The 13,000-nt window shown below is 37.7% G+C and overlaps 2 protein-coding genes across 2 annotated transcripts; one reads left to right on the top strand and one right to left on the bottom strand.

The window, feature by feature from the left end:
* Nucleotides 1–7,006: 7,006 nt before the first annotated feature.
* On the top strand, nucleotides 7,007–10,068 carry LOC104219514 (pentatricopeptide repeat-containing protein At1g20230-like). Its single transcript, XM_009770208.2, has one exon. It carries the CDS (start codon nucleotides 7,181–7,183, stop codon nucleotides 9,239–9,241), a length of 2,061 nt encoding a protein of 686 aa, XP_009768510.1. The 5' UTR covers nucleotides 7,007–7,180; the 3' UTR covers nucleotides 9,242–10,068.
* Nucleotides 10,069–10,091: 23 nt separating this feature from the next.
* LOC104219516 (oxygen-evolving enhancer protein 1, chloroplastic) lies at nucleotides 10,092–12,410 on the bottom strand. The gene is made up of 2 exons (XM_009770209.2): nucleotides 11,974–12,410; nucleotides 10,092–11,010 (listed from the first exon to the last, which is right to left on the bottom strand). Exons 1-2 carry the CDS (start codon nucleotides 12,376–12,378, stop codon nucleotides 10,255–10,257), a joined length of 1,161 nt encoding a protein of 386 aa, XP_009768511.2. The 5' UTR covers nucleotides 12,379–12,410; the 3' UTR covers nucleotides 10,092–10,254.
* Between the last annotated feature and the right edge of the window lie 590 nt (nucleotides 12,411–13,000).

A 13,000-nucleotide genomic window follows, 5' to 3' on the forward strand; every position in this document is an offset into this window, starting at 1 on the left:
AGAGGATAAAAGTTTGCTCAATAATTTTTAGTTTCAGATTTTACATTCTCAAAAACTATATCACTATTATAAAATAAAGACTGTAAAGTCAAGACAAGTATAGAGAGAAACTGATATATTATTCGAACTCAAACTGATATACATAATGAACTGAAATCTCTTCTATTTATAGAAGAAAGGAAGCTGCTCTGTAAGCTGCTACTACAAGCTGCTGTGTAAACTGCTACTACAAGCTGCAGTGTAAGCTACTATAAGCTGCTGTGTAAGCTGCTGCTACAAGCTGCTGTGTAAGCTGCTACAAGCTGCTGTGTAAGCTGCTGTTGTACCAGATATGGATAATCTTCTACTGAGAGCAATATTTATCCATAACGGAGTACTGAATGGATAAACTTATTATACCCGGTATGAATAATCTTTTACCGGGGGTAATGTTTATCCATAACTGGGTACTGAAAAGATAAGCCTATTATACCCGATATGGATAAACTTATACTAGGGGTAATGTTTATCCATAACCGGGTACCGAAGTGATAAGCTTCTTCAGGAAGCTTATTTCCAATATAGTACTAAATAGATAAACATATTTACGGTGGAGTCCCATATGGATAAGCTTCTTCAGGAAGCTTATTTACAACGGAGTACTAAATGAACATCCATAATATAATATATTTATAACACTCCCCCTTGGATGTTCATTAAAAGATCATGTGTCTCATTAAAACCTCACTAGGAAAAACCACGTGGGAAAAAAATTCTAGTGAAGGAAAAAGAGTACACATATTTAGTAATACGCATTGTTAGGTGCCTCATTAAAAACCTTATAAGGAAAACCCCATGGGAAAAAACCTTAGTAAGGGAAAAAGAGTGCATCGCGTATTTTACTCCCCCTGATGAAAACCTTGTTTCAAATATTTGAGTCTCCGCATTCCAATCTTGTATACCATCTTCTCAAAAGTTGAAGTTGGCAAAGATTTAGTGAATAAATCTGCTGGATTATCACTTGAACGGATTTGTTGCACATCAATGTCACCATTTTTCTGAAGATCGTGTGTGTAGAATAATTTTGGTGAAATGTGCTTCGTTCTATCTCCTTTTATAAATCCTCCCTTCAATTGGGCTATGCATGCAGCATTGTCTTCGTATAAAATTGTGGGTCTTTTCTCACATTCCAAACCACATTTTTCTCGAATAAAATGAATTATTGATCTCAACCATACGCATTCCCTACTTGCTTCATGAATAGCTATTATCTCAGCGTGATTTGAAGAAGTAGCAACAATAGATTGCTTTGTGGAGCGCCATGATATGATAGTACCTCCATATGTAAATACGTAGCCGGTTTGAGATCGAGCTTTATGGGGATCAGATAAATAACCTGCATCTGCATAACCAACAAGGTCTGCACTATCTTTGTTAGCATAAAACAAACCCATATCAAGAGTTCCCTTTAAATATCGCAATATATGCTTAATCCCGTTCCAATGTCTCCGTGTAGGAGAAGAACTATATCTTGCTAGTAAATTAACAGAAAATGCTATGTCAGGCCTTGTAGCATTAGCAAGATACATTAGTGCACCAATTGCACTGAGATAGGGTACTTCGGGACCAAGGAGTTCCTCGTCCTCTTCTGGAGGTCGGAACAAATCCTTATTCACTTCAAGTGATCGAACAACCATTGGTGTACTCAATGGGTGCGCTTTGTCCATGTAAAAGCGTTTTAAGACCCTTTCTGTATAGGCAGATTGATGGATAAAGATCCCGTCTGCTAAATGTTCAATTTGCAGACCAAGACAAAGTTTTGTCTTTCCAAGATCTTTCATCTCAAATTCTTTCTTAAGATATTCAATTGCCTTTTGGAGCTCTTCTGGAGTTCCAACAAGATTTATGTCATCAACATAAACAGCAAGTATAACAAATTCTGATGCCATTTTCTTTATAAAAATACATGGACAAATAACATCATTTATGTAACCTTCTTTCAGCAAATATTCACTAAGGCGATTATACCACATGCGCCCAGATTGCTTTAAACCGTACAAAGATCTTTGTAATCTGATTGAATACATTTCCTGAGATTTTGCTTCAGGCATTTTAAATCCTTCAGGAATTTTCATATAAATTTCATTATCAAGTGAACCGTACAGATAAGCTGTAACTACATCCATTAGATGTATTTCAAGCTTTTCATGTAGTGCTAAACTGATGAGATATCGAAATGTTATGGCATCCATAACAGGTGAATATGTTTCATCAAAATCGACTCCAGGTCGTTGTGAGAATCCTTGTGCAACAAGGCGAGCTTTGTATCTTTCAACTTCATTTTTATCATTCCTTTTTCGCACAAAAACCCATTTATGACCAACTGGTTTTATACCAGCAGGTGTTTGGACTACTGGTCCAAAGACCTCTCTTTTAGCAAGTGACTTCAATTCCGATTGAATTGCCTCTTGCCATTTTGGCCAATCAGATCTTTGTCGACATTCTTCGACAGATCGAGGTTCAAGATCCTCACTATCTTGCATAATATTAAGTGCAACATTATATGCAAAAATATTATCCACCACTATTTCAAATCGATTTAAATTAATCCCATCACCGTTCGAACTTATTAAAAGTTCCTCACTCACATGAGCTTCGGGTTCATTGATTTCTTCAGGAATCTCAGAACTAATCAGATTTTGGGTCTCTTCAGGAGATCCCTTCATAGTATCGTTTTGATCATTTGTCGATTTTCTTTTTCGAGGATTTCGATCCTTAGAACCCAAAGGCCTACCACGCTTCAGGCGTGCTTTAGGTTCACTAGCTCTCATGCTAGTAGATGGTCCTACTGGGACATCAATTCGGATAGGCACATTCTCTGCTGGGATATGTGACTTAGTTATCCTTTTCAAATCAGTAAATGCGTCTGGCATTTGATTTGCTATATTCTGTAAATGGATGATCTTCTGGACCTCCTGATTACATATAGGGGTACGGGGATCAAAGTGAGATAATGATGAAACTTTCCACACAATTTCTCTTTTGATTTCCTTTTTCTCTCCCCCTAATTGTGGGAAATTTGTTTCATCAAACCGACAATCTGCAAATCGAGCAGTAAATAAATCTCCTGTCAATGGTTCAAGATAGCGAATAATAGAGGGTGATTCAAACCCAACATATATTCCTATCCTTCTCTGTGGTCCCATCTTACTACGTTGTGGTGGTGCTACTGGCACATATACAGCACATCCGAAAATTCGTAGATGGGTAATATTTGGTTCATGACCAAAAACTAATTGTGACGGAGAATATTTATTATAATGTGTCGGTCTGAGACGGATAAGTGATGCTGCATGCAAGATAGCATGGCCCCAAACAGTAGTGGGCAATTTTGTTTTCATAAGTAGTGGTCTTGCTATCAATTGCAGGCGTTTAATAAATGACTCTGCAAGGCCATTTTGAGTATGAACATAAGCTACAGGATGTTCAACTTTTATCCCAACGGATAGACAATAATCATCAAAAGCTTGAGATGAGAATTCTCCAGCATTATCAAGGCGAATAGCCTTTATAGGATAATCTGGGAATTGTGCCCTTAATCGAATTATTTGGGCTAATAGCTTTGCAAACGCCAGGTTGCGAGATGATAGTAGGCACACATGAGACCATCTTGAAGATGCATCTATTAGGACCATAAAATATCTAAACAACTCACTTGGTGGGTGAATAGGTCCATATATATCCCTATGTATACGCTCTAAAAAGGCAGGGGATTCAATACCAACCTTCATCGGTGATGGTCTAGTGATCATTTTTCCTTGATAACAAGCATCACAAGAAAATTCGTCATTTGTAAGAATCTTCAAGTTCTTTAATGGATGCCCACTCGAATTTTCAGTAATTCGTCTCATCATTATTGATCCGGGATGGCCCAAATGGCCATGCCAAAGCACAAAAGTATTTGAATCCGTAAACTTCTGGTTTACGATAGAGTGTGCTTCAATTGTACTAATTTTTGAATAGTATAAGCCAGAAGATAAAGTTGGTAACTTTTCTACAATGCATTTCTGGCCAGAAATATTCTTTGTAATACAAAGATATTCCCTGTTCATTTCATCTATTGTCTCTACATGATACCCATTTCGGCGGATATCTATAAAACTCAACAAGTTTCTTCGGGACTTGGAGGAGAACAATGCATTGTCTATAATAAGTTTTGTTCCCTTAGACAGAAATATTATGGCTCTTCCGGAGCCTTCAATCAAACTTATATTACCAGAAATTGTTGAAACATTTGCTTTTTCCTTATGCAAATAAGAAAAGTATTTCTGATCGTTGAATATGGCATGAGTTGTTCCACTATCAATAACACAAATATCTTCATGATTTGTCTTTGATCCAAACATAATTTGAGGGTTATCCATATTCTTCAAAATAACATAAATAAAATATATTATAGTAAACATCATTATCAAAGCATAACTTTTATTTATGTACAACAATTACATAACCATACTATCTATTACAAACAACAAAAATTAAAATATTTACATTTCTACAGATTCACTACCGATTACATGACTTATTTCTCCTTCTGGGAGTGCAAAGTAATCAGCTACATCCAAATGCATGAAGTCTAAATTATCTTCAGAAATAAAATTTGCTTCAGCATTTTTCTCTGTCTTCTTCAGGGAGGCTTGATAAAGCTCAACCAGGTGCTTTGGCGTACGACAAGTACGTGACCAGTGCCCTTTTCCTCCACATCTATAGCATGCATTTTCTACATTTGGCGCTTGCACCGCTTCATGCTTTTGTTCCTTCCTTTTCCACTGCTGGTGGTGAGGAGGCTTCTTTGGTGCATTATTATTACCATGATTGGGGTTTCTTCCCCGACCACGGCCACGACTGGGGCCATGACCTCTTCCACGTTTAGCTTGGTGGAAGTTCGTCTCATTCACTTCAGGGAATGGACAAGAACCAATAGGTCGGCTTTCATGATTTTTCATTAATAGCCCATTATGTTGCTCTGCTATAAGAAGATGTGAGATAAGTTCAGAATACTTTTTAAATCCCATCTCTCGATATTGCTGCTGCAGGAGCATATTCGAGGCATGAAAAGTGGTGAAAGTTTTCTCCAACATATCATGATCAGTAATATTATCACCACATAATTTTAATTGGGAAATAATTCTGAACATAGCAGAATTATACTCACTGATAGATTTAAAATCTTGTAGCCTTAGATGAGTCCAATCATAACGTGCCTGTGGAAGAACGACCATCTTCAGGTGGTCATATCTATCTTTCAAATTATTCCACAGTATGACTGGATCTTTAATAGTGAGATATTCCATTTTCAGGCCCTCATCAAGGTGATGGCGTAGGAATATCATTGCTTTGGCACGGTCTTGGTTTGATGCCTGATTTTTATCCTTGATGGTGTCTGCCAGACCCATCGCATCAAGATGAATTTCAGCATCAAGCACCCAAGACATGTAGCTTTTGCCCGATATATCCAGGGCTACAAATTCAAGTTTAGAAAGATTTGACATTATTTAGGAAAAGAAAGTTCTTACCTCAGATACTTTCAAAATATTTGCTCGAGATGGTAGAGCTTCGTGCTGATAACGTGTTATAAAATAAAGACTGTAAAGTAAAGACAAGTATAGAGAGAAACTGATATATTATTCGAACTCAAACTGATGTACATAATGAACTGAAATCTCTTCTATTTATAGAAGAAAGGAAGCTGCTCTGTAAGCTGCTACTACAAGCTGTTGTGTAAGCTGCTACTACAAGCTGCAGTGTAAGCTACTATAAGCTGCTGTGTAAGCTGCTACTACAAGCTGCTGTGTAAGCTGCTGCTGTACCATATATGGATAATCTTCTACTGAGAGCAATATTTATCCATAACGGAGTACTGAATGGATAAGCTTATTATACCCGGTATGGATAATCTTTTACCGGGGGTAATGTTTATCCATAACTGGGTACTGAAAAGATAAGCCTATTATACCCGGTATGGATAAACTTATACTGGGGGTAATGTTTATCCATAACCGGGTACCGAAGTGATAAGCTTCTTCAGGAAGCTTATTTCCAATATAGTACTAAATAGATAAACATATTTACGGTGGAGTCCCATATGGATAAGCTTCTTCAGGAAGCTTATTTACAACAGAGTACTAAATGAACATCCGTAATATAATATATTTATAACAATCACATTTTTCTAAGCAAAGTATTTTTTTAAAAAAAATTAGAATATAAAACACAAAAAAATAGAGGAATTACAGTCAATTCTATCTATAACAGCCTTATTTGTTCCGAATATTTTTAGATATTATAGCAAAATGATGTTATAAAGAACATATATATATTATAATATAACATGAAGTTTGGTTCTGGAAAAACTTGACTTTTATAGTGAAATGTTGTTATATAGGAATGTTATTACAGAGTACATACTACTCCCTCCGTTTCAATTGATGTGAACCTATTTCCTTTTTAGTCCATGCCAAAAAGAATGACCTCTTTCCCTATTTGGAAACAATTTACCTTTATGCAATGATTTATAGCCACACAAAATATATGTGCTTCATTTTACACCACAAGTTCAAAAGTCTTCTCTTTTTTCTTAAACTCCGTGCCCAATCAAATGAGTTCACGTAAACTGAAACGGAGTATTTCAGAAGCAATCTTGTCGCATGGTGGAAATGTTATGGAAGTTATGTATATTTGGTTAGCATATATTTGTCCGATGTTTAGGGTCACTATGGCATGGCAAGTGTCAGTTTTCAAAAAAAAAATAAAAATATTTATGCTTTTTTAATGAAAATGTCATTTCGTAGTGTTTGATTATTACAAAATAATTTTCTTTAAAGAGAAAAAAATGACTTTTCTTAAGGCGTAAGTTATTTTTCTTCAAGTTACATTTATTTTGACTTCTAGCATAAAGAATATGCTCAAGCAAAATCATTCTCTGTAATTAAATTGTACAGCTCACCGGTGGGACTTTAAAGTGAATTAACTAAAACTTTAAGGAACTGAAATGTAAATAAGAAACAATTAAGCCTTTTAAACCCAACTGCCACTAACGTCTGTGGACAACGAATAAAGCCAAGAGTACTCCTCTGCATTGCTACATCAACTGCTGTAACAAACCTGTGAACTTGCATCCACCATTAGGGTAGTAAAGCACATGCTCTCAAAGCTACCCTCAAGCATTCGTCCTAATCTGAACCTCCAGTTCCGGCGTGCTCTTGAACCTCATGGAGACATGCGACGTGCCCGTCAATTGTTCGATGAAATGCCCAAACCAGATATACGATCGTGGACGCTCTTGATCACCGCATACACGAAGAGGGGTTGTCCAGAAGAAGCATTGAAAGTCTACAACGAATTGCGGCAGAGGAAAGTTCTTCCTGATCAGTTAGCACTGTTATCAGCAACCAAGACTTGTGCTACTTTGGGCAACCTTATAAAGGCAAAAGGGATTCATCTAGATGTAATTAAATATGGATATCACTCCGATTTGCTCCTTGGAAATGCATTGATTGACATGTATGGCAAGTGTAAATACATTCGAGGTGCAAAAGAGGTTTTTGATAATTTAAGTGCTAAAGATGTAATCTCTTGGACGTCGATGAGTTCGTGCTATGTTAACTGTAAACTTCCAAGAGAGGCGCTAAGGATATTCCGTGAAATGGGGTTAAATAGGGTGAGGCCAAATCCTGTTACATTGTCTTCTATACTTCCTGCCTGCTCGGATTTGAAAAGTTTGAATTTGGGCAGAGAGATTCATGGTTATATTATTAGGAATGGGATACACGATAATGTGTATGTTAGCAGTGCTCTTGTGGACATGTATGCTAGTTGTTCAAGTATCAAACAAGCAGAGTCAGTATTTGATAGTACGCATCAGTTTGACTATGTTTTATGCAATGTCATTATGTCAGCATATTTTTCAAATGGGAAATGTGACAAAGCACTTCATGTCTTTGATCAGTTGAGAAAAAGAGGAACTAAACTGGATCCCGATTCCTGGAATTCTGTTATTGGTGGGTGCATGCAAAGTGGAAGAACAGATAAGGCACTTCAAATACTTCGTGAAATGCAGCAGTCAGGTGCAAAACCAAATAAAATCACAATCACCAGTGTGTTACCTACTTGTATAGATCTAGGAAGCATAAGAAGAGGTGCAGAGATTCATGGTTTTATCATTCGCCGTTTATTTTCGGAAGATGAGACAGTCTCCACTGCTTTGGTACTCATGTATGCTAAATGTGGTGACCTGGAACTATCCAAAAGAGTCTTCTATATGATGCCAAAAAAAGATACTATTGCTTGGAATACAATGATTATTGGAAATTCAATGCATGGGAAAGGAGAGGAAGCTTTGATGCTTTTTCATCAAATGGTAAGTTTGGGGATGAAACCCAACTCTGTTACTTTTACTGGCGTGCTATCGGGTTGCAGCCATTCACAGCTGGTAGACGAGGGTCTTTTGATCTTTTACTCAATGAGCAAGGAGCATGGAATTGAACCTGATGCAGAACATTATTCGTGCATGGTTGATGCTCTAAGCCGTGCTGGTCGCCTAGAACAGGCATATAATTTTATCCAAAACATGCCCCTGAAACCAACTACTAGTGCTTGGGGAGCATTGCTTGGTGCATCTAGAGTATACAAGAACGTGGAATTGGCACGAGCTGCCGGAAAACAACTGTTGGAGATTGAGCCAGAAAATGCTGGGAACTATGTTTTGTTGTCCAACATCTATGAAGCAGCCAAACTACGAGAGGAGGCCTCAGAAATTAGGAAATTGATGAGAGAAAGAGGAATTATTAAACTTCCTGGTTGTAGTTGGATTCAAGTGAAAGACAAAGTGCATACCTTTGTTGTCGGTGACAAGAATAATGCTCAGACTGCAGAGATTAACAGCTTTTTGGCTGAAATAGGTGAAAAGATGAGGTTAGCCGGGTATTTACCCTGTACAGACCTTGTTGGCCAAGATCTTGATGCAGAGGAGAAGGAATACAGTTTGTGCAATCATAGTGAGAGGCTTGCTGTTGCCTTTGGGATTCTTAATTTGGATGGTGCATCGTCAATTAGGGTGTTCAAAAACTTGAGAATATGTGGAGATTGCCATAATGCCATTAAGTATTTAGCCAAAATTGTTGGAGTGCAGATCATTGTGAGAGATCCTCTAAGGTTTCACCATTTTAAGGATGGGTTATGCTCCTGTAGAGATTTTTGGTGAAATAACAAATGCCATCACGTATTAAACTTGATAAGCTGCAAGCATAAGAAATTCTTAAGGGATATTTGGGGGATCTAAGCTGATAATACTATATGAAGAAGATTCCTTTTGTTCTTCTCCGAGGAAAATATAAGTCTAAAGATGTCATCCACTGTGACCATGCTTGCGGTTGCAACTAATGATTTAGAAAATTTTGCTAGCACTAGCTTCGTGACATACACTCAGCACAAAGGTTCTACGGCCTAGCCTTGTATGCAAAAATGTAACATTTCAATTCTAACCGCCTTTAGTCACCTCATTGTATGTCTGAAGGTCGTCTCTTCAGAGTGGCAAAGTCCTAAGCAAGCAGAAGAAAAGGTGCTACTGCCAGGTTTGGTACCTGGGACTATAATACGAAGTGTATATGTTTGCCGGTCAATATTGATACAATAAGATGATTGTTATTCATGGGAACTTAAATCAAGGAAGAGTGAGAATTTATATTGGTTCCGTTGTTTATTTCTCTTGGTATTGATTTCTATCCATCTGTCTGTCTGTTTCTACTTTACCACTGCATGATCTATGATGGGCACTAAGTTGTTTGTTACTTATTAGCTATGTACTCCTTGCCATGATTTAAGATCTCTTAATGACATAAAAATTACTTAATTGAGCACACTTTTATTGAAAACATCCCCATATTTTGATGATTGTGGGGTAAAGGGAACAAAGATTGAGCTCACCTTTGCTGTACACATTCCCATATTTTGATTATCGTGGCGTCGAGGGGACATAGACTGTCATTAATTAGCACTTCTCTGTGATGATCAGTACTTTGTACTCTATTCTGAGTAAATACAAGCATTAGCAATGTTTGTAACTAGCTATTAGCATGAAATATTACTCAAGCTTGATAATATACAGCAAGATAGTTTTTTCAATGCTTGTCCAAATTGAGTCAGAGAAAGTTTAACCTTGTAACTTACAAACAAATTCAGACCAAGAAATGATACACAAATTCTAGAATCTCTCCATCATTCAAGTTGGGCATACCAGATACCCTGGATTTTCACATCCTTGGGGACCTTTGCACCGAGATCAGTATCAGATGGCTGGATGCTCTCAAATACTCCAATGACCTCACCGGTCTCTGGCTTGCACTGGGTAACACTCAGGGTGATCTTTCCTGTAGAAGATGCAGTATTCTTTACGTTCTCCTTCTCAAGCTCCTCCTCGTCTCCTCTCCCTCCAGCAGGCAATGCAACAGCGTTGTCATAGCCAGTAGATCCACCCCGTCCCTTTGGGTCAAGGAAGGATGAACCTCTGTATGATGGCACAAGGAATTCACCGCTAAAGCTTTCTGGTTTGCCGCTTGCCACTAGCTGTTTGATAGTGAAGAGGAAGGGCACACGCTCACCACCAGGAAGCTGAACTGTAACAGCAGCATAATCAATTCCATCCTTCTCCTCAAACTTAACAGTGCCATCAGAAGACACTTCGAATGGTCCCTCAATCTCATCAAGGGTGTAGGTTAAGCGTGTCATGAGCTTGGTTTTCTGGAAATCTGGGGGTGCATTCTTGTTCACACTCTCTGCCTTGACCGTGAATGATGTGGGCTCTAAGCAGAATTTCTTGGCATTGTATTTGCCTGGCTTGAAGGCAAAGCTGGCAACACCTCCTTCTATGGTAGGGCACTGGTTAGCAGTTCCAGTTCCCTTTACTTCCATGTATGTCTTGCTTTGAATTTCGTCGAAGGTTAGACGTTTTGGAACTCCTTCAGCATTTGCTCCCTAGCAGCCAAGTGGACAAACTTCAGGAATTTTTGCATGAGAAACAAGATTTTCAAATTTAATTAAGACAGAATCCCTAAAACAGTTTATCCTTACAGAAACATGGATGCTTGTCCTGAAATACAGATGACTACATGAATGTCCAGAAATGAACAATGGAAATTTTGACGAGATTGGATGATTGGATATAGACTGATCTTACTATTGGAGGTGCTATTGTGTGTATATATTGGGTGACAATGGTAAAGAAGCCCTCTAAAGTATTTCTATGTATCCTCAAGCACCTGATTTAGATATTTGGAAAAGAATATAAGGCCTACAAGCTCGAAGAATGTTACCTGCTTTTAGAATCATCGGTATGCCATACTGGTAAGGTAGCATTCATCTCTGATCCAGCTGTAGTGTTCCTTATGATCTTAAACTCAGGTGATTGGTTTTACACCAACGGAAACCATAAACTTCATACACAATAGAGGGATATGATAGAGTTTTTTTTTTTTCTTTATTTTTTTTAATAATGAATGGAATTCCTTCTTTCATTCTATCCCATTCACCGGTACTAATCACTAAGTGTAAAAGTGGCTTTCTTGCTTTTGTGCCTACTCATGATCTAAACAAGTCGCACATACACCCAAGTACATGTTCCTTAACGCTGAGGGCAACCCCCCCCCCCATAGAGCAGGGGATCTCGTGACATCTTTCATTGGTTGTTTGTATTTCTAATAAGTTATTTAATAGCTGGCATGTTGAATCATATACATAATGTGATGAATTTGCTTAGATTGATCCTAACGGAATGATGATGAGAAACTGCTAATTTGTTTTTGTCTGGTGACTAGAGCCTTCATGCAATACCTAAATTGTGCTGTCTGAATTTATGACTTTATTATGCGGGAAAAAGCACTGGATATATGGGAAATATGGACATGAAGCAGGCAGAATTGAGTAAGAAAAGCAACTTACTGAGACGACAAGGGCAGAAGTGGCCAGAGCAAAACCAGCAACCTTGGCAGCATCAGTGCACTTTTGAGCCAAGTCCTTGAGTTCAGTTTGCAAAGAGCAAGTAAGCCTAGCTGCAGCTGGTTCAACACCAAATGCTTTGCTCACACTTTGAGCAGACCTCAACTGCAGGTTGTTTCTAGCTGGGGCAACACCAACCTTTGTTGGTTGCATTAGAGTAGCAGCTGCTTGTAGAGAGGCAGCCATAATTTTACCCTTTTCTTGATCAGTCTTCTTCTCCTCTCTGTTTCTGCTTTTTAGGAAGTGGTTGAGTGGCAGTAAGAAGTGGTTTGTATGAGAGGCTGGACAAATTATTTTGGTGGCTTTGCTGTGAGTAAGATAAGAGATAGGATAAGGGCTATTTTTCATTGGTTGGTTTGAGCATTAGCCTATTATTTGGTGGCCTGCAACGTGGCAAAGTTAGTATTTAGGATAAAGATACTCCCTTTTGTAATCTTGCCAGGAAATTAGTGGACTACCGCGTCTTGCCTTATTTGAAGGTAAAAATGTAAAATATTTATTGACACTCGACATTTTACATTTACACCATATCATGTCTTTTACGTACTATTTTATCCTCTTAGCCAATGTTAATTAATGTCACCTCGATTTATCACTTAAGCTAGTAGATTCATTCCTAGAATCCCGTCACTATAGACTGTGTGTTTTGGTATAAACATTGTGTGTTTGAGAATTAGCTTGATAAATTATACGTTATACCAATATGGGAAGAATACCCTTATGAAAAGGTGAAATAAAGAAAATCAACTACCAGGCCTCTTTGTTTTTGTTCAGGTTTGGGAAAAAGATTTAAAAGGTTTTAAACGATTCTTTTTGGTTTTTAAAGTAATTTTTATTTCTAAAAATTAATCCAAAAGCCTTTTTGAAAAAAACAGAAGTAACTCAAAAAAAAAAAAAGGGGTGAAGAAAAAGACAATTAGGAATTTTAATCATTTATTTGATCCTTGTACTATTAGAGCGACTATGGACT

The sequence above is a fragment of the Nicotiana sylvestris genome, chromosome 2 (genome assembly GCF_000393655.2).
Source record: "Nicotiana sylvestris chromosome 2, ASM39365v2, whole genome shotgun sequence".
Taxonomy (NCBI): domain Eukaryota; kingdom Viridiplantae; phylum Streptophyta; class Magnoliopsida; order Solanales; family Solanaceae; genus Nicotiana; species Nicotiana sylvestris.